Consider the following 22,611-nt stretch of genomic DNA (forward strand, 5'->3'; position numbering starts at 1 on the left):
TCCCAACGGAGCGAAAGGGGAAAACCTACCCACCATCAAACAAAGTTATGGTGAGTCTTTGTTGGGAGTCGGTGGTGTGGTACTTTGGAAGATCGTCTAAAGGACATACTGCCGGAGGCTGCTAGAGACTAGGTTAACGGGAGCCTGTCAAGATGGAGTACTTTGAAGGCTATCCAAGGCCGTATTTTCGCTCCACGAGCACGCCTCAGCTCAGTCCACCCGCGGTACACACGCACTGCATCTCTGAGTCATTATATTTTTCCTCACCTCCCTTATTTCCCTGATATAGCTTCCAGTGGATTCTCCCTCTTTCATCGGATGAAGCAACCATTGTCTGACAGGCGCTTCCAGAATGACGAAGAGATGTTGTTCCAGATGGAATGTTTCTTTATCAACCAGAGGCAAATCTGCTACAATGAAGATTTATATCAAGTCATTCATTGTTGGAAAAATATGCAGTGAAGGGAGAATATGTAGAGGCCTAACACCGAGACGGTCCTTCAACGTCGCAACTTGGTATTTTTCAAGCTGATAATTAAAACTTTATTACGGCCCGTCGTGTACAAGGCCCCAACTTACATCCACTTGCACACACGTTCACTCAGTCAGGAAACACAACGTTAAGGACTACTCTGCCTTCCTTCCTTCTACCATCGACCTCGACAGTGAGGAAGCAATAAACTTAATATAATTCATTTTATTTTTCTTGGGATGTTAGTTACATAGAACTGACGTATGTAACGTAAAGTAAGTTGCAGGCACAAATTAAATTCTGCGTTATTATAGTCATCATGTATTTTTAACTTTGTATAAAAACCCCATGCTCTGTAGTAGTGATCTAGTGACACATTGTGTTCAAGAATACACGTACTGATGCTGTCAACGCCACGCCTTTTGCGCAACTTATTTGCGATAGCGCTGTTTTCCGCAATCATGTCAAAGTTAATAAGCATTCAAATGTTATGAAGGGTAAAATCGCATTTGATGTATTCGAATAATAATGATAATGTCTAAGCCTTATCTGTCGGTATCTTTGCTTCTACATTGCTGAATCAGGATGCGTGACGCACAAAACGAGTATTTAAGTTCTCCGAAAACGACCGAGGGTCATCCAGACGGACTACAGAGAACGATCATGATGAGGGGTAAGTTCTCGGAGCAGGCATTCTGCAAGCCGTTGCACTAATAAGTTGTAGTTAACCATCACACAACTGAACATTTCGTTCTACTAAATTTTGTAACATACTAAGAGTTTACTGGTTCAGGGTTCCAACGTTTCTTGGAAATTGTTTGAGTAAGAAAGTGTGTTTTAGAATTCCACCAAAGCTACCGTCTGCCAAAAATTTCATACTTAAAATTTTGAGAAATGCCCTGTTACAATAACTCAGGAGTAACAAAACTCCTTAAAAATACTGTTCTCCTAATGTATTCATTTTTAAAGGTAAGAAGAGCTTGTTATAACGATATTAGTGATTAATAGGCCTAGGAATGGAGTAATTTGATGGGAGAGTTAGGACAACACACTTCTTGAACATAAGGTTAATCTATGATCATGATATCCATATTTAAGGAAGCACTGTTTTTTATGCGATCCAGAACTCCGAACTCTGTTTTACGTTGAGATTCTAGCAATCAAATATTGTGTTGGTAGTACCTGGTATAGAGCCAGTTAAGGTAACACGCAGTACATAACAGTTCACTCTGAATTTTTTGTCTTCTTCACTATATAAATAAGTAGTTAGACAACCGATTTCTTTTTTTGAATAACCATGTCAAGTGCAAAGTCCCTAATGCAGTCGGTACCCTAAAATGCAGTGTGAGAAATACAGGTAACCAGAGGGGTTGCATTGCAAACAACGAATTGCCAAGATGGTAAAAATATGCGCAATGTACTACAAGCAACCACCACAAGAGTAGCTACAATGTTTGCATTTTCCGGAAGCCCTTTTTTCTTTATATATACATGTAATGACTGACCAAAGACATCAGCTTTCACCGACCTTTGAAGTACTGTTTATGTGCAACTTATTGCTTTAATTCACACTGACTTTGATCTGAGGACAGCCTTTATTTGAGGACAGATTGACGGAAGATGAGACATTTGCAGAAGGAGGACAGTCACTTCCCGGAGCTATGTCGCCCGTATTTTATAGATAAGACTAAATTCCATTCTGTGTGCTATACACCATATCATTAACATTGGTTACAAGTTTAAAACTATTTTCTGCAATTCATTAATCAAAATTTTCTCATTTATACAACATACATAACACCTATGTCGTTCTCAGAATACTGAGACTACTCATTATAATTTTCGTAATATATATTTTTCACAGTTCTGCGTATAAATATCGAGACTTTACACTTATTTCCTTCATAGGTGTTTTCCTGATTGCAAGCCTTGTGCTGGCTTCAATGGTGGTTGTTAGCCATGCAGCGACCTTCAAACGGCACAATATGGTAAGAATTTCCCTGGACATAAAATTAGTTATCGACCTCAATGCTTCAACAAAACTCACGAATAGACACAGTATGATGCCACATGAAATTAGATTTTCTTCTATCGAAGGCGCAGTTAAGTTGGCATTTTTCACACTGTCAGCAACAAGTGGAATTGGGAAAGCTTTTTGTTATTTTGCATTAAGTGGATGTTTCTATTTATGAATACATTAAACATTGTTTTATTAAATTATTCAACGGAAAAAATTTTACTACTATGAAGGTTGTGGATCCTCTTTATGAATTCACTAAAACTGACGCACCGACCGTCCGATTTCAGTTTACAATACGTTTACATATTACAACGAGTACTTGGAAATTCAACGAAGGTACTGTTGGACGATAAATCGGTCATACATGTTGTCAGTAGAGAAACAGTTACAGCAGAAAGGGTTCATCAGCAGTGCTTAGTGACTTCGAACGTGACCACTCGTTGGACGCCTAATGAAATAACAAATTCACCAGGGACATTTCAACATTCATGTCGACTGCTGGTGATGTGAACATGAAGGTTAGACGGGAAGGAACAAACGTAGCGGAAGCAATACCATGCAGACTTCCTGTACCTTCGGGCGTTGCGCAGGGTGTATGTAAAAAATCGCACGAAATCAGCGTAAGGAGTCACCCGTGAGTTCCGAAGTGCTAACACCAGTCAAGTTAGCACAATGACTGCGCATATGGTGCTAAAAATAATGGGATAAAATGGTCGATCGCAGTTTCTCGTAAGTCACTGTTCTACGGTTTGTACAATGGGTCCCTCGAGGTGGTGTAAATAGCGACAGTGGATTACAGGAACGAGTAATTTGGAATGACGAATGAGGCTAGAGCCTCTGCTGGTCCGATGGAAGGGTCTGAGTATGGCAAATGCCAAAAGAACGTTTGCTGTGGTTATATGTAGTACCAATGGTAAACTCCAGAGATGGTGTCACGGTATAGGGTCGAATTTAGTGGTGAGGTTAGCGTTCACCCGTAATCTAGGGGTAGTGTCCTTGACTGGTAATCAAAACATCCTGCATTCCGGGCTCGAACTCTGCTCAAATTTTGAATAAAAATAGTAAGTAATGAAGACCGAAGTCTTCTGGCATAAGAAGGCGACCTGCCAACGGTCTGGTCAAAGAGGCGTAAGAGTGTCCTTAAGTGGGGAAGAATCAGCAATGATCGATGGCATTGAGATGCAGAGGGTAGTGCAAATAGTTGCATTAAGACGGATAATGTGTATCCACAGACCTTGGGACCTGTTACTTAAAAAGAAGCGAATGATGTTCTCTTCATTGGGAAAGATTCCGGACTAGTCCCGCATTCGAATCTCAGGTGGAGAGAGCCATGGCGGAGTAGACCATGAGTAAAAGTTGTATTTACGAGTGACGGGATAACTTTCCACAAATCACACCATGGACTGCTGTAAGTTTTAACGTAGTAGGAAAGCTAGAATATTTGAAAAGAGAAATGCGGAAGCTCAATGTACGTGTAGTGTGGGTCAGTGATGTGAAATGGAAAGAAGATGAGGATTTTAGGTCAGACGAATATAAATAATATCAACAGCAGCAGAAAATGGTAAAGAGGCGGTAGCATTCGTTACGAATGGGAGGGTTGGGTAAACAATGAGCTGCTGTGAACAGTTCACTGTTGGTGTTGTTATCATCAGAGTCAACACCAAACCAACCCCGCGAACGATACTTCATATGTGCATGCTTACGTCGCAAGCAGAAGATGAAGAAATAGAGAGAGTGTGTGTGGGTACTAAACGAGTAATTCAGTATGTAGAGGGAGATGGGACTCTAATAGTCTTATTGGATTGGAACGCGACTACAGGCGAAGGAATAGAAGCAATGGTTACAGGAGAATAAGGTGTTTTATGGTAGGAATAAGATAGAAGAAAGAGTAACTGGGGTTTGGAATAATTTTCAGATAATAATAGAGAATATTCTATTCAAGAATCAGAAAAGGAAGAGGCATACTTGGCAGGACAAGAGAAGATTTCACACAGTACACGGTCAGTTGGAGATTGCGAAATCAGATATTGCACTATAACGCGTACCCAGATTCAGCTATAGACTTCGATCACAATTTACTAATGATGAAAGGGTAGAGTGAGGTGAGCTTTAAAACAATTGTCCGAGTCAGTGCGAAAGGAATGGGATACTGAGGTTCTGAGGAATGACGAGTCACGTTTGAAGTTCGCTAAGGACGTGGATAACGCGATAAGGGACACCAGAGTAAGTAGTTCAGTTGAAGACGATTGGAAATCTCTAAAAAGGGCGATCACAAATGTTGACTGACGAACATAGGTGCAAGGAAGAAACTTCAAAGTAACCTTGGGTAACAGAGGAAGCACATCACTTAACCGACGAAAGAGGTAGTTTAAATGGTTCAAATGGCTCTGAGCACTATGGGACTTAACTTCTGAGGTCATCAGTCCCCTAGAACGTACAACTACTTAAACCTAACTAACCTAAGGACATCACACACATCCATGCCCGAGGCAGTATTCGAACCTGCGACCGTAGCGGTCTCGCGGTTCCAGACTGTAGCGCCTAGAAACGCTTGGCCGAAGTAGTTTACTTTTTTCATATTCCCTGTGAATTGGTATAGGTAGAGGTTACACAAGAGAAACAGAATAAAGTAATAGTTGGTTTCTTTTAGCGACGCCCCAACTCGGTTGATACAGTTGCCGAACTGTTCAAAGAAAACCTGAATCATGTTTACCTGAGTCATGTTTCAAATCGGTATCCAAGATATATACATGTAGTGGTTACTTCAATCTACTCTCGATATGTTGGCGAAAATACCTGTTTAAAGTCAGCGGTAAGCATAAAACGTTGCCCAAAATCGTACTGAATGCTTTCTCAGAAAATTAATTTAAGCAATTAGTTCAGGAGGCCACTCGAAGTGTAAATTATTGCGAAAAAATACTTAACTTCTTACATACAAATTGTCCTTAGCAAATGGGGAGCATTACGCCGGATACAGGGATTATTGTGGGGAGACTGAAAACAGTCAGATCCAATCCTATCGAAAATAAACGCACAGTAAATGTGTTTAAAAATTAACTTGACGCTTTCATAAGAATTAATCTCCACTCATTCCGACTATCTAATTGCAGATTAACTATTGTTTGCATTCAGAGATATAGCATCGTGGGCAGCTGAGAAAAACGTACCAAAAATGTCGAAAAGGGATTGTTCGTGATCCCTCATGCTACAGAAAACAGGTCCGACCACTGCTGCAGAAGCAACGAATAAAAGCTACCAATTGTAAAAGAACTCAAAATGCCCAAGGCCGGCGAATTTTAGCCCGAACGTAAGTACGAGAAGCTTTCAGCAGTTTCCACTACGAAACTCTGTCTGTAAATCTGGCAGGAAACCCAACGAGAAAGTGGTCCTACCTAAAGTACAAAAGCGACAAGACGCTGTCGATACCTTCACTGAGCGTCGACTATGGTGATGTTGCTGGCGACAGTGCCAGTAAAGCACAGTTACTAAACATGGTTTTCCGAAATTAATCCACCAAAAAGACTAAGTAAATATTTCAGAATTCGAATCAAAAACAACTGCCAACTTGAGTAACTTATAAGTAGAAATCTTGGCTGCAGTAAGCAGCTCGTCACTTAATAAATACAAGACCACCGGACCAGATTGTGTACTAATCAACTGTCCTTTCAGAATGTATCTATATAAAAGCTCCGTACTTAGCAAACGTATACAGCCTCTCTCTCTCGTCGAGAGATTCGTATCTAAAGAGTGGAAATATGCACAAGTCACACCAATATGCAAGAAAGGAAATGCGAGTAATTTGCTGAATTAGTAAGATATTGTAAGATATACTGTGTTCGAAAATTATGAAATACCACGAAGAAAATGATTTATTGACAAAAATGCAACACGGATTCAGAAAATAATGTTCTTGTGAAATAGAACTAGTTCTTTATTCGCATGAAGTCGTGAAATAAAAATGAAATGATCGTACGCCATTGATGGCCGGGAGTTTCCCCCTAGGGAAGTGTGGCCGGCAGTTGCAAGTCAGTTTGCGACAAGATGGGTGGCTTGCGTGTCGAATATGATGAAATGATGATGTAGACAGCTCAGCTGCCAGTCCCCGAGCGGAGGAAACCTCCGAGTCGGCTGGGTTCGAACGCGCGCCCGCTGTATGACACAATAACCAAGGAGGCGGACAAGAAGTAAAGAGTGCTATCTACAAGAATCGTCAAATTGTTTCTATATTTTTGCATTGCTTAGAGGTCCCCTATGAGGAACGGTGTCAAAATGCTACTGGAAAACTGCGTGCCTATGGCGTATCGCCTGAGCTGCGCGAGTGGATTCGTGATTTCCTGTCAGCAAGGTCAAAGTTCGAAGAAATAGACGGAAAGTCATCGATTAAAACAGAATTTGGCCTTTCCCAAGGAAGCGTGATACATTCCTCCTTCTCCTGACCTGCATAAACTAATTAGGACACAATTCAGAATCTCTTAAGGTGATACTGTCGTTAATTGTCTTATAAAGCCATCGAATGATCAAATCAGTTGAAAATGATTGAGACAAGATACCTGTATTGTTCGAAAAGTGGCTACTGGCTCTAGACAGCGAAAAGTGTGAAGTCATACACATGAATACTAAAGGGAGTCCGCTAAATTTCGGTTACACGAAAAATCGCGGAAATCTGCTGTCGGCAAATTCAGCTAAATTCTTTGGGATTATAGTTACGAATAACTTAACTGGTATGATTAAATAGATAATGTTATGGGCAGAGAAAACTAAAGACAACACTTAGCACGAACAAAATCGCTACTAAAGAGACTGCTTACACTATGTTTGTCCGATCTCTTCTGGAGTGTTGATGTTTGTTGTGGGATCCGCATCTGGTAGGATTATCGGAGGACATCGAAGAGCTGAAAGAAGGGCATCTCGATTTGTATTACTGCGAAATAGGGGAGAGAGTGCCACGGATATGCTACGCGATTTGGTATGGCGATCATCAGAACTAAGGTGGCTTGTTGGATCTTCTCAAGAAATTTCAGTCACTAACTTTTTCCACGAAGTGTTAAAATACGTTAATGACATCCACCTCCACAGGAAAAAATAATCACAACAAAATACGAAAAATCACGGCTCGAACGGAAAGATTTTGTTAGGTTTTCTCGTGTGCTGTTCGGGTGTCGAACAACAGAGAAATATATTGAAGGTTGTTAGATGAACACTTTGCCAGGCACTTAATTGCAAATTGCAGAGTAAACATGTACACGTTGATGTAGAAGGAAATACAAAAAGGATAGACGTGAAGAAATTGAAAAAGAATGTTCGCCAGGTAGACTGATTCAGCACATATAAAAGTTCAAACAAACTGTAGTGAAATGAAAAGCATGGGTGGTAACATTAAGAGCGCAATGGTAATTTCACTGTTAAACGCAGAAGAGAAATCAGATAGGTGGAAAGAGCACACTGAAGGGGTCTATGAGAAGAAGGACTTGTCGTGATAGGAGATAATGAGTCGGTCGACACGACACAGGGGATGCAGTATTAGAGTCACAATTTTAAAAAGCTATGGAAAACTTGAGAGAAAATGAAGCTAAAGGGGCAGACAACATTGCATTTTAATTTCTAAAATTATTGTGGGAAGTGGTAACCATACCAGTATTCAAGCTGCTGCGTAGGATCTACGAGACTGGTAACAGTCCGTCAGACTTGGAAAAAATATCAACCATACAATTCCGAAGACAGCAATAAGAGAACAGTGCGAAAACCATCTCATATGCAACATAACAGCTCATGCGTGCAAGCTGAAAAGAGGATCATCGGGAAGAATGGATTGTCTTTAGGAAAGGTAAAGGCACCACGTTGGCAATTATGACATTTCGATTGGTAATGGAAGCTAGAGCGAAGAAAAGTCAGCGCACACTCAATTGATCAGTCACCTTAGAAAAAGCGTTTGATAATGTAAAATGGTGCAAGATGTTTGAAATTCTGAGAAAAATAGCAGTACGCTATAGAGAAAGACGGTTAATGTACAATATGTACAAGAAAGAAGGAACAACAAGACTGAATGACAAGTAACGAAGTGCTCGGATTAAAAAGGGTCCAAGACTGAGATGCAAAATTTAGTCCCTACCTTTCAATCTATACATCGAAGAAATAATGACGTAATTAAAAGAAAGGTTCAAGTGCACGATTAAAATTCAGCGTGAAATGCTGCCAGTGACCAGATCCGTTGATGAATTACTATTCTCAGTAAAAGCGAAGAGTCCGCAGCTCGTGGACGTGTGACAGCGTTCTCGCTTCCCACGCCCGGGTTCCCGGGTTCGATTCCCGGCGGGGTCAGGGATTTTCTCTGCCTCGTGATGACTGGGTGTTGTGTGCTGTCCTTCGGTTAGTTAGGTTTAAGTAGTTCTAAGTTCTAGGGGACTGATGACCATACATGTTAAGTCCCATAGTGCTCACAGCCATTTGAACCATTTGAAAAGCGAAGAAGAATTGTAGGATATGTTGGATGGAGTGAACCGTGTAATTAGTATTGTATATGGATTTACAGTAAACCGGAAAAAGACGAAGGTAATGTGTGTAGAAGAAATTATAATAGCTCGTAAGTTAACATCAAAACTATCGACCACAAAGTAGACGAAATTTATATATTCTGATACTTAACTAGCAAAGCTATGAGGGATGAAGCAAGGTGGTCGTAAAAAGCAAAATAGCAGGGGCAAAGAGGGCCTTACTGGCCAAGAGAAGTCTACTGGTATCAAACGTAGGTCTTAATTTGAGGAAGAAACTTTTGAGAAAAGAACTACTGGTATCAAACGTAGGTATTAATTTGAGGAAGAAAGCTTTGAGATGGTACGTTTGTAGTGCAGAATTCTGTGGTAGTGGGTCATAGACAGCAGGAAAACCGGATCACAAGAGAATGGAAACGTTTGAGATGGGGTGTTACAGAAGAGTGTTGAAAATGAGGTGGACTGATAAGATAAGGAATGAGGAGGTTATCCGCAGAATCGGGTTGAGAAGAAACATATGTAAGACACTGAAAATAAGAAGGGCGAGGGCTATGTGACGTTTCTTGAGTCAACAGTTAATTTTATTACATGGAACTATGTAGAGTACAAACTGTAGAAGAAGAAAGGGATTGAAATAAATTTAAAATATAATTGAGGACTTACGGTGCAAGTGCTATTCTAAGATGAATAAATTATCCATTGAGAGGGGTGCATGGCAGACAGCATTAAAACAGTCAGAAGATTACGACTAAAAAAGAAAGACCTTGTAGCTCTTAAGTAAACTCCATATGCGGAAGAATACGAACATATTTTATAGCATTGAGTACTGAATGAATGACACATACCGTCTCATAAAACAGAACATGTAATACAATGTCTTGTGGACGTTAAGATCCCTAAAATTGCCTGATCTACCTCAACTGGATGGAACGTATTTGACAGAGGTCGAAAGTCAATTTCTTTTGAGATATAAGCTTCACGCTAATACCGACTTACCGGGAACAACGGACTGGCTTCCGTCCACACATATTCAGACACCTCTTTCAGCGCATCCCCAGCAGAGATCAAACCGTCGACGACGCATAAGATTGACAAGCTCATAATATTGTTCACTTACGAATGTCCGGATACTGTTATCAGGTAGTGGATATTTGTATTTCAATCCGTCCTCAGTGTAGAGACTGTCTAGTATGTACCCTGTGGGGCAGTACTGGTAGACCGTCAAAATAGGTAGCTATCCATGGCTTCCAATATCGCCTTATGAACTCAAAAAGTGTCAGTGCCGCAGATTTGTTGAGATGTATGCCAGGTAGAAGAGACAGTACATGATGAGCAGTGTGGACTGTATTTCACTGTCCACTATATGTTGTAAACTTAATGTCAATGCCACTATTAATTTAAATGTATTCGTCCAAAACAACTTAATCTTTTTTTCCAAAGTCCGATCCTTATTTTACAAATTTCTCCTCATACATAAGATGTAAAACAATTTTGCGTTATACTCCAGCTATGCCTTTTAAATTTATCCACAACAAGAGTGTCTTTACCCTCCTGTAAGTTATGGATGTCCACCATTGTGTTAGGAAAAATTTCTACTTAATCTTTTTCGGTTCACTGACAGGAGCTTTCACTTGCTGCTTTTCCATTTTCAGTTGCTGGTAGCAAACGCGGGCTGCAGCGGTGCGGGAGAGCCGTTCCCCAACCCCGAGGACTGCGGCAGCTTCCTGCAGTGCGAGGCGTCGGGCGTCGCAGCGGTCAAGCAGTGCCCCGCCTACCTGCACTTCAACGCGGAGCTCAAAGTGTGCGACTACCCGTGGTCCGCCAACTGCAAGGAGGCGGACAGCTCGTCTGGGGACAGTTCTTCTCAAGACGGCGACGATTCCTCATCTGAAGAGGCAGACAAGCTCATTGCTAAAGTCATTAAGAAAGCAAAGTCAGGCGCAGTAGCAACGAAACCAAATGCCACTGCTTTTCAGGCCTAAATTTGCGATACATTTCTCCATACACCAAGCATGACAAAGGTCTGAATGACTGACCTACGTTCAACTAGTTCGCATTTCTTGCTTTGCGTTAACAGTACACGGAAACGGTACACTGATAAGTGCATCGCTCTCATAAAAAGACAAAAAACTAAATAAAATAAAATAAAATAAAAAATAAAAAAATAAAAATATAAAATTATCCTCGCCGTTCATTACGACAAGGATAATTAATATGCGTACTTGATTGCTGCCTTCTGAAAACCTTTCGACTTTCTGGACAAATACGTCTGTGATAAAGGACGAAAAGCTGTGTATCTCTTACGACTCAAGCTACTTAAAGCGGCTATTTTAAATTTTGTTTACTTTTTGACGTGACCTGCGTTATGAAAAGCTACGGAGAATGCAGCAAAGGAGGAATAAAAGTTGCGCATCAATCTTAACTTCGTTTTTGGCTGCTTACGCTGCTGTCTTTGTCAGAAGCCAAGTAATTATGATAAAACTATAACTGTTATTGATGTGACACAGATAGGATTGTTCGTGTGCTTGCTATATCAAAAATGTAATGTACTATGTAGTGATCAGCAATTATTGAAAATAAATGTAAAAAAACGTAATGTTTGTCTTATATCTTTACACCTAATAATTTCCTCCTTTGTGTGGTCATGACATCTGTAGCTGTTTATGCTGTATATGGCAATGAAAAACGTTTTCAACAGTTACACTGTGAAGAAATTTCACAGACAGAATCAGCATTGATACAGTACAAATCCTTAGAATATTTCGTTTCTTTCACTTACCAAACTATCACTTTACATCATTAATTCCTTTAATCTCAACTTGTTATTTCGAGAGACGTGGAAAAAACGAAAATCACGCAGAGAACCATAAGATATTTGGTTTTTAGTGTGTGTACATGTGACCAAACTAGCGGGTACTTCTTAAAAGAGCAACAGTTGTTAACACACTGGATTTTTTGATAAGCACAATGCGTGGTGATATAAGAAAAACGCATTTTACGAAATCTCGTGTAACATCATAGAACTGCTGGGACAGGATTACTGGCTGTATAGCTCAAATACGCTTAAGAAGATGAGGGCTACCATGAAGTTCCGTTCTAGTGGCATTTCCTTTCTCTCAGTTTATTCTGATCGCTTTCGACATTTACGATCTCGCCCAACTAGTTCGTGACATAATTTTGGTTACTCACTTAATCCGAAGATCCTAACAATAATGAAGATACTAACGTTTCCATTATAGAAGAGACTTGGAGCTAGAGGACTTAAGATGTTCGCGAGAATCCTTGTGTCATGGCTTGTGGCCATCTCAGAATATCGACAACGTTCCTTTCCAAGGCCAAGAAATGGGTCTAAATAAAGGGCCGTTACCACAGCGCATTCTCTTCCCATCTACATTAGATTACTTATATTTACTTATTGATTGTGATAGGTGTAAAGCATGATACACTTGGGATTCTTCCGGACGCAAAATGATATCAGACAGAACGTTTGTCCCTTTACATGTGGCATCATTTGGTTGTCTTTGATCTAGAATTTATGCCTACTTTTTGAAGCTAAAAGGTGAGTATATTAATGGCCATTTAGCGTGAACACTTTATTTTTTGCTAGTATAGTGGTTATAAAACGTGGTTGCCTCCAACATTAAAATGCTTGACGAAGCTAAAACTGAAGTAAGTTATTCAAATAAAATACCATTTCCAGTACGCGTGCTCCATCTTCAAGAAACACAGGCTTCACTTTTCCAAAGATGACGGACTTATTCATTTAGAAGACGACTTTCTACCGCTACAGCAAAGACGGATTTGCGATGATCTTTACTTCTCTACGTCAACATTGACAGCACAGTGACAAAGTTAACTAGAGCAAGATTTCAGATACTTACCGTCAGTTTTACGCAGAGTGACCAGCATTCATTACGCAGTTACGCTAACGAAGAACAAGAGCCTACACGGGGTACTTGTAAGAAGCCTAACCAGCTGAGGCTGACATCTGTCTTACCTTCGACAATACCATCTGAATCTAGAAAATGTTGGAAATATAAACCGTTCTTCATAAGCTCAGTGTTTGGAAGTTCTAAAATACTAAGTCAGGACTGTGCTGTGTCTGTGCTAGAATAGAATGGTCTTATTGTGGAATATGTTCTACGTCGCAAACTCTTGTGGTTTCTAGAGGTCATATTACTGACTAGCAATTAACAAGTTCTAGGTCCCAGGTTCCATCCCAGTCACTTTGAATAAAGGTCATCAGCAATGGAAAAAGTTACTCCTCTCATAGGGAGTCACCCTTTTCTACCAACAGCTTTGTCAAAGAAGGTGAATGGGGGAGAGCAGAGTTTCAGGAGAGCCGAGCTGTAGTGACCCCCCATGGCACGGAGATAACTGGAACTCACTGTGTGACACTCACCTTGGAAAAATGAGCCTACTGTCAGAGGTTAGTCGTTGGTTCATGGACTGCAGACTGTGGTCTTGGCTGTATAATGAAGTTCGGAGCTGATGGGAACCGCCTGTACATCATAGCGTGGCCCACCTGTACCACTTGCAACGGGTTGGACGTCGGCGTTTACGTACCTCTGCCCAAGATTGCATTTGTGGGAAGAGCGTTGTCACTTGGTATCCTATGGATCAGAGGCTAATGACTAGTGTCTGGCTTTGTCATTTGGCAGTAGGTAAGGGTTCCAGATGCATACAACAACTCACAGAAATGAATAGTGACTTCCGTCGACACTGCTGTGTATGAAGGACCGTTGATCAAGAAGCAGGCTGCGGCTGCGGCCTGATTAAGGATTTTGTCTGCTTTCCATGCGGTTAAAATTTTTCGTCACTTCATTGCTTCCCTCCTTAGATTAATCCTGAACATCGAAGTATTCCTTAAGTATATGGCTGTCACAGAGACACTAATTTGCACAGCATTGTTTTATGCTTTACATTCTGCTGCACGTATTGGGGGTAGACACTTCTCATGTAGTTTTTGCGGCTCCTTCTTCAGTTTTAATATTACTATATACGCTATATCATTTTTTCGATCCTCAAACAAGGTGTCTATGTGGCCCTGGAAAAGTTTTCACCATTCTGGTTCACACGGTGGGGGTGAGTCACTGGTACCGACTCGACTTTTAAGGATGTGCAGGTTAAAGGAAGATAAAGGTAGGACTTGGGCGACTCTACGTTTGGGGTGGCAATGCACAACACATTTTACCAGAATTATCCAGATGGCTGAGGTAGAAGTTCTTATGATGATCAGTGTCCCGCGATGTTCGGTCCAATATTTAGTTACATGGTCGACCTGGTGTTCCATCGGCACTCGAACAGCTGTGTGGAAATTATCTGTTCCAGCAGAATGGTGAGGAATTCTAGTCTACTGACATATCCATTTTGGTGGATATCATGTGATACATCAGAGTGGAGAGAACTTCTCGTCTACTGATATTAACAAATCTAATGGTGCTGTTACCTCGATACGAATTTTGCGTATCCCAAGAACTCTCCCGGAGGTAAGAGTATTGGGAGTCCAATGGGCAGAGTGTAGGAGAGCTTCCTGCAGTTGTATGATTTCAACGAGCACATCAGTGATAATTTTGGCGAGAGTGGGTCACAACCTCAAGTGCGTGCCCACATTATCCAGTCGGCTCTTAAAACGTTTTAGTCGTCGTTAACTGCTCATCCTCATGTGTGAATAACGAGTGCGGCGGCCACGGTGCATAGTATTGCTTACCACATCTTCGAGACTCGTGAGTTGCATGGTGTGTATTTCAAGGTCCTCCCGGCTCGTTTCCAAGCCTGCTTTTATCTGTTGTATCACCGTGATAGTCTTTGCTAAGTATCTCAGTGCTGGTTACTGTTTTTAGGAGTTTACCACCTGCGTCAACCATTCCCTTTTCTATTCAATCCGTGGGACAGATTCTCTGGTCTGGTGCAGCAACTCCTGAAAACAATAGAAAACTGGTCATTATAGCTGCTATTTCCAGCGATTATCATTCAACCCCATCTTGAATTGCATCATGGACGTCAGTTTCCAAAAGGTATCGTCAAATTGTTGAATTTTATTTTCTACTGCCCATATGTCAAAATCCACACTAAATTAGCACTGATGTTCCGACTTTATTGCGTCCGGCTGCCGTGCAAAAACTAGCCCACCACTAAAAGGACGACTTTACGTATCGTACAATGACTGATAGAATAACACACATGGTTCTTATAGATTTATGTACGTTACAAGTCGTAGATACGCATTACAAACATTATTACACTACAGACAGAGTATTTATATAACCCTCAACTACTACCTGACTAATGTCACTCCGTATCTGCCCACCAAGCTCAGGAACACAACAACGATGATGTTTCTTGTTTTCACCAGCCTGTTTGTCTTGCACTTGTCGACCAGAGGCAGAGCTGCTGCATTTTTTTCTCCGTAATTTAGTCTAGTTTGAGAAATAACCACAGCCTTTGGGGAGGGGAAATTCACTGTTAATCTGCCTATCCTTTTTGTGTAATAAGAGCATAGGGATGAGTTGGAATACTCGCATATACATCCTGTTTCTCATGCCTAGTTCTGCGTTTCTTTTTCTTATTTTTTACAAATACTTCCCTTCCCCCTTCAGAAGGATCTGATAGTAATTGAGACCATGCTTCTTATTTACCCTGCAATGGAATTATTCTACCTACATGGACAATTGTACTTCACGTCAGAAGCTGCAGGTTGACATTAAGTGAAGATGCCATCTCGACCACCTGATACAGTCCTTGGTGACCCGAAATGAACAGTTTAGTTATTCTTTCAGGAAGTAGCATAACCACCTGCACGTCATGGTACTTTAGAAATTTCGCTGTTTGTTGCGGATGCATTCCTGCTATTCATTTTTAACCGGATACCATGTACAGTTCAATCTTTTATAAAAATTTCGAGAGGTTAATACATCTTCTCCCAGGACATACTAGCAGAATTCAAAAGGTGAGGGCATGTTTTGGGCAAAACAACTTCAGAAGGCGGTAAGCCTGTGTATTCATGAATTTTTGAGTTACATGTTGCTGCAACATTTGGTAGTAGAGTATCCGAATCATTGTAACTACTATTTACATAATAATATTTTCTCCAATGTTATGTCCAATCTTTGAGTTCTGTTTCTTGCTTTTGGATGATGTGCTCTCGTTAGTAACTCCTTACACTTAAAAGTCGGCACATGTTATTGCGTGACTTGGTGAGGAATTTAGTTTCTTGGTCAGTTTTTAAGGTACCTGGTTTCTGAATCGCAGTAACCATTGGTGACCAATAGTCTGTGCCACCATTTCTGTCTCTTTACTTGGTATGGCGATGACAGCAAAAAAGTGAAAAATGATCAACTATGAATCACAAATATCGATTCCCTGCTGGTGTTTTGGCAAAGGGGCCAAGTAATCCATTCTGATGCTTTGCAATGGTCCGTATGCCTCAGGTAATCTTTGTGTTGGGATTTTTTGATGGATATTCCGAGCTCATTGATTACAAAGAACGCACTTCTTCACGTAACACTGTATGTATTTGTTTTTCATTGTCACTAATAATTTTCTGTAATACCGCACTCCTTGCTATATCATCCACAATGTCCTGCCAGTGTCGAATTGTGAGCCCACCTTAATTCGTCACATCCAAAATTTGCCAGCAGAACCACGTGGTTGTTGCACCTTGTTTGCCTGTACAGCACTCCATCATCTGAGCCTAACCACACTTGCCTCATGGAATTCTATCTACATGAGCAGCCTGAGCCCTGCACCATTCTTCCACACTTACCAATGCATTCAACAGCATGTACTTTCGTAGCTAAGTCTTCCTTACTTCCTGTAAGACTTTTCTGGGTGTTTGTAAGCGTAGGCTTCTATGCCCATTGTCACTGTCAGTAAGATTCTTCTTGACTGTTGATCGCACTGCCAATGTACAAAATTGGCCACTCAGAAGAAAGCACTATGGAAGTTTTCTTGCTACAGTATCCGAAATTTTGGACAATTTTATATATTGACAATGCAGTCAATAGCCCAGACGAATTCTATTTGCTGGGTGTTATACAACATCTAATTCAAATTAGCTTAGCAATAAAATTCAGTGGGTCAAAAATGGTTGGATCGTTAAGTCCAAGAAAGCATTTCGTTGCTGCATGATCGGTAACGACTTTGAAGTACAACCGTGACAGGTGACATAGGTGAGGCATGAGAATTTGTTATTGTCTGCTTTACTGAGGTGTCTAGAGCGTAAGTTACTGTGTATTATTCCCTGTCAATGTCCTCACTCATAATATGGCTATGAGCAGAGTTGCTTGACACACATGACTATATAAATTTTTTTGATAGGAAGAGCAAGGATGAGGCTGGTAATCAATAATGCTTTCAATCACTCAAGTGTTCCTTTGCAATATGGAAGCCAGTTAAACTATAATACCATATTTTTGTATATAAGTAGAGGGCTTTGCTATCTCAGCAAAATTTGGATGCGTTTTCTATAAGAATTGCCGAATCTGAGATACGAGTGTAATTTCTTTACTGTCTCAGGTGTCTTGAAATCCTCTACGGCTTGGCTAATGATATGGCCTAAACAGTGGACCTCCTGTAAGATGATATGTCGCTTTTGTGAAACAGGTCCACGTCTTTTATAGGTGCATGACATGCTGCTGGAAGCCTTTGAAAAATACAATACCATAATCTAAGTACAACATGCATTATTTCAGTTTCACACCCCTTAACAGCTATACACATACAACGACACTGATAGTGATAGACCCAAAAACGCGGTTTTAGATCGATCTTCCAGTGCTATCTCTAATTGTTTGTATCCACTCCATAAATCCATTTGGTGAAATAACAGAATTGTCCCAGATTTTCTAAGGTTCCTGTAGTGTTAAGCATTGAGTAGGTGATAATTATAGTGCATTGGCATTCTTACTATCAGTGATGTGACACCTTTCCCCTTAGAGTGGTTAGTGTATTCTACGTCGAAACAGCTATTCAACCAATTTCCCTCTAATATTTCTCAACTATCACCGCACCTTTCGGCAGCCTCATGTTTTCCCAATTAAAATTGTCTACAGCAATGGACCCTATCTGGGTTTGGTAAATTTGGTGCACAAAAGATGTATTATGTTGTATGAAACATTGTGACAGATCCTGTTTCTCGTTTTCTGGCAAAGGATCTACTACACATATAGTAAATTATTAATAAGCACTTCAGTTCCTGCGATTTTTTTAAGCAAATCTCCATATCTTTCAGTATTATATTCCTTATACACCTTGCCCAAGAATGACGTCGTAGCGCATGCCCGCTCATTTGAGAAGTGCCGCATACGTACCTGGAAATCTCTCGCTACCACTCAGAAACTCTACATTGCCGAACGGAGTGTGTGAGTGGGGGCCCCAGATTTACGGCTGGCACGGATACCTATGAACCTGTATCCAATCAAAACCTACACAACTGTCCATTTTCATAGCCGGATAAATGTCTGCCACTGATTTCTCACAGGGGTATACCATAGTCACACGAAAGCGCGTCCTTGTGCTGTGGACACACCGCTCTATAATACATTTTCTTTTTACACCACTTTTCGCGATACTCACATCTTCCCTAGCTTTCACAAATGTTTGGACACACTAGTTCAAACATTTTCTGTGTACTCACTGATTATCAGAATTATACAGAAGTTAGAGACTATTTTATAAGTCCACTTCCACATCAGACTTTGTCGTGACTATTAGATAGCTTACTCATTGACAAAATATTACATCGCTGACATTAAATATTCAGCGTGTTATCTGTGCATGTTAGCTACTGAAGATTTCCTTATCATCAGATTCATTCAGAAATCCCGGCATTAATGAAAGAAGTATTTAATTAAAGTTACGAAGTGCCACCTTACATAATCTTATCTGGGTTTCTGGAAATTAAAATCGGTGTTCTTTTAGTCTGTCGATTTACAAACCTCCAGCACGATTGATTTCCAGAGATTAATATCTTTAAGTTAAACAGTACAATTGCTATAAGCCGTTCATCACCAGATGAGATAAGCATTAATGTCATACTGCATACTGATACTTGATGTAAAGGCATAACTACCACTATTCTTGTATCGGTATATTCAGAAGGTTTCCAAAGAAACATTATAGAGCGACGACCAAGATTCCCTCCTCCGCACGTTTTCGGACAGTTTTTGAATGGAATGTCACATCTGTTTGTATCCTTGACACTGGGCTCCCTGTGAAACTACTAATCAGGCTCGGAGAACCAAATATAAGACATATTACCTCTGCATTAAAAGTTACTCGATTCTCTCTCAGCCTAGCCACTGATTCAATTTCAGAACAAGTTGCTACAGCTTCACCCAGAGATTTCAGGAATTCGATGCCCAGTTTGCGTGACACGTCACATGGTAGTCCCCATAAAAGTTCATCGAGTGTTCGTTGTTTTTCTTCCTGCAGAATGACCTTATTGGCAGAGTCATCACCTGTCACTTCATATGAATCAACATTCATTTACGTGGTACGACCTTCCAAACTTTCGATGAATTTACCTTGCTTTTGTATAGCATTATGCTGCTGCGAAGATTATGCGTTGCATTATGTCTTCTGTTGCGAACTACTAACAATGAAAGTCACTGAAGAGCTAAGCAACTGTAACTTCTAATCGCACATTACTTGTGTACTAGCACCCCCTACCAACTTTAAACGAGACACTCCTTAGACCTGCTCTCTACACCAGTTCGCTAATTTTTCTGCTGCACGTAATAACGACGTCTCACCGAGATTTACAATAAAATGTAACCACCCATGAGACAGTACTACTATCAAGGATGAGTGGATTCACGCTAAAAGCCGACTGTCATCTTCTGTCATCGCTTAAACTATCGTTTTCCTTATGTGAAGTCCCAGTATCATCTCTACCTCTAGCGGCCTTATCCGGAAAATGCTTAGTCAACCCCCCTCCCCCCTTCCCCTTCGAGCAAAGATACTCATGATGATAAATCCCACCCTTCACTGTGTCTTCTGTTTTCACTCGTAGCGCATTAATTCTCCTTGGTTGTCACTATCTCGTTCACAAGCATTTTGCTTATCATTACCATCGCAAATGTACAATAAATCCAAACGGGAACGAAAGGAAAAGACAAGAAGCGCAACCTAACAGGCCCCAAGAACTCTGTCGACACTTTCTTGAAATCATGTGCTGAGTGTCATTGTTGCTGTGCTTTTCGTAAGTCCAAATGCAGCGTCAAATATTGTCTGACACCAAGTGAACAGATACTACTTTTGGGGAGGTGTTTGCGAGCAGCTCAGTGCTGGTTGTGGGTGGAGTTGCAGACGATATAGACAGTCACTCGGTTCCCAAAACACTTTCTTAATATGGGCTGCACATATTCGTAGGACACGATCAGTAAATGATGAATAGAGGTATCTTCTGTAACCAAGATCGCTTGGTATATTTCGTTTGCTTCACAACGATCGATTTCGACAGACTTTTGCTGACATCATCCAATCTTCTGAAAAATCTTACTAACATGTATACATGTCACCAACACAATGAGAACAGTTTCCACTCAGTATGTCGTGTGATATGCTTGGGCCAACGACAGCACTTCTTATCTGTTCACGTCAACAACGGGAAACACAGTTGGTGCAATGGATATTTGACATGTTCTTATTTATGATTTTGACAAGCCAATGTGATGTCGTTCCTAGGAGTGGCATGAATGCATGTTAATAAGAATTTTTCAAAGCTCCGATGACGATAGCAAGATTCTTTTATAGCAGTATACGTGCTGCAGTCAGAGAGCAGGCGATTGGCGGTGACCCACAGACCCAAGCATGCCGACATAGATGAACCATAACAGCGACAAAGAGCAGGGGAATCGCTCGAGGCAGCCAGTGTCATGGACATTCAGGCGTCCGGGCGGGAGTACTCAGGCCATGAACATGGAACTGCAGGCTGGAGAAAGGAGCCAAGTGCCAGAGGTCACCTATGGCGCTGTGCAATCTGGAACTCATATTGTGACCTAGACCATGGAGACGGTAGCAGATTGCTGGCTACGTAGCCTCAGGCAGTGAGACTGTGGTCGTCGGTTCACCGACTGGAGACACGGGCCATAGCTGCATCGTAAGTTCGGCAACGGAAGGCACAGGCTGTGAATCGTAATGTGACCCAGGTGCAGCAGTGACGGCGATCTGGGATTGGGGGTCGGTATACCGCTGTCCAGAGTTGCGTTTTGGGACAGGCCCTTTTTCTCTGTCACTTGCAAACCACTGCAAAAGAGACCAATGTCCAGAGTTTGGCTGTTGTTGTCCGACAGTAAGTTAGTCTTCCCGACTCAGCTGAGGGATCATAGAAATTTGTGGTGGCTTCTGCTGCCTTTGCTATGCAGGCAGGAGTGTTCACTGGCTGGCAGGCTGTGGATACATCCTGATTACGACGCTGGGCTACCACTCGGGCGGCTGAGGATCAATTACACTAGACTTTATATCAAGAGGGGATCAGTGAAGTGAAAAAGAAATGAATTTCCTGCATGGCGAATATACGATAATATCAACAGCATAAGAATATGATATATGGGGGTAAGATTCGTTATAAATCGGATGGTAGAGCAGAAAATTAATTACTGCCAAATTTTTGGTGGTTTGGTTGTGCTCATCAGAGTCGACAGCAAGCCAAGCCACAGCAATCGGTTAGGAATAAATGCCGACATCACCAGAAAAAGACAGAGTGACATTAAGTGACTCCTTTAACATAGATTGTGTTTAAAACAGAGTCGTTGAGTAAAGGAAGATGGAGAAAACGTGATTAGAAGATGGTACAGCACGAGAGATCTGGTTCACTCGTCAAGCAAAAGCTTTCATGGTATTACAGGGACCTGTAGAAAGTGAAAATTATAGGGGAAGACAGAAACTGAAATGGGGGTCGTTGGACGTAAGTGCTTCTCTGCTATGGAGAAGAATTCGTGGTGAGCCACATCAGATCAGATGAATTAAAATATAAACGAGTAAGTAAATAAACAAATAAACTAAGGAACAGAAGTTTCCCTTGCCAGAATGAAAACTGTGTATTCAGTGCCATATTGTAGCGTTCGGAAGTGTTTTAGTCTCTAGAACATCCAAAAGAACTGCAACCTACCTATCCTAGAACACTGAGGGTATGGGTTTGCTTGCTGGTGGCTATTCCTTGAACTCTTTTTCTATTGAAGAAATGGCATGTTGTTTTTTGAATTTTTACTCATAGTCGCGACACCACGCGTCATCGTCGGTGATGAGGGTGTGCGGAAAACTATTATCTTTAACCAAGAGTTACATAAAAAAAATTTACATTCGACGATTTTTTGGTCTTGTGCAAACACCTGCCCAGTGCATCGTCAACAAGCTCTGTGAAGTCCACGTCTGTGGCAGTTAACCTCATATTATTTACATTTACTCCACTTACTGTACAGCTTTTGGGAAACACCGATGGTCCTCACAGGAACCAGTTTTTTCTGTGGTGAGTAACTTGATTACAAGTCTGTTTACACTTGCCTCGACGTCAGCTGTTATTTTGGAACGCGTCTCTGTTACTTCAAAAATGGTTCAAATGGCTCTGAGCACTATGGGACATAACCTCTGAGATCATCAGTCCCCTAGAACTTAGAACTACTTAAACC

The 22,611-nt window shown here is 41.1% G+C and overlaps 2 protein-coding genes and 1 long non-coding RNA gene across 5 annotated transcripts in view; 2 read left to right on the forward strand and 1 right to left on the reverse strand.

Moving 5' to 3' along the window:
- LOC126190900 (probable chitinase 10) overlaps positions 1-22,611 on the forward strand; it is a 120,652-nt gene that overhangs the window by 58,509 nt on the left and 39,532 nt on the right. The gene's annotated exons all lie outside the window — the stretch shown is intronic.
- The window catches only part of LOC126190903 (uncharacterized), a 554,406-nt gene that overhangs the window by 54,080 nt on the left and 477,715 nt on the right, over positions 1-22,611 (reverse strand). For 2 of the 3 annotated variants that reach the window (XR_007538293.1, XR_007538294.1), the window contains exon 2: positions 10,756-11,338. This is a non-coding gene — a long non-coding RNA (uncharacterized LOC126190903). The remainder of the gene's footprint in view (positions 1-10,755; positions 11,339-22,611) is intronic. The other variant, XR_007538292.1, reaches the window with a different exon arrangement.
- On the forward strand, positions 1,127-10,962 carry LOC126190899 (uncharacterized). The gene is made up of 3 exons (XM_049931518.1): positions 1,127-1,145; positions 2,381-2,460; positions 10,633-10,962. Exons 1-3 carry the CDS (start codon positions 1,136-1,138, stop codon positions 10,960-10,962), a joined length of 420 nt encoding a protein of 139 aa, XP_049787475.1. The 5' UTR covers positions 1,127-1,135.

Source organism: Schistocerca cancellata, chromosome 6 (genome assembly GCF_023864275.1).
Source record: "Schistocerca cancellata isolate TAMUIC-IGC-003103 chromosome 6, iqSchCanc2.1, whole genome shotgun sequence".
Lineage (NCBI taxonomy): Eukaryota > Metazoa > Arthropoda > Insecta > Orthoptera > Acrididae > Schistocerca > Schistocerca cancellata.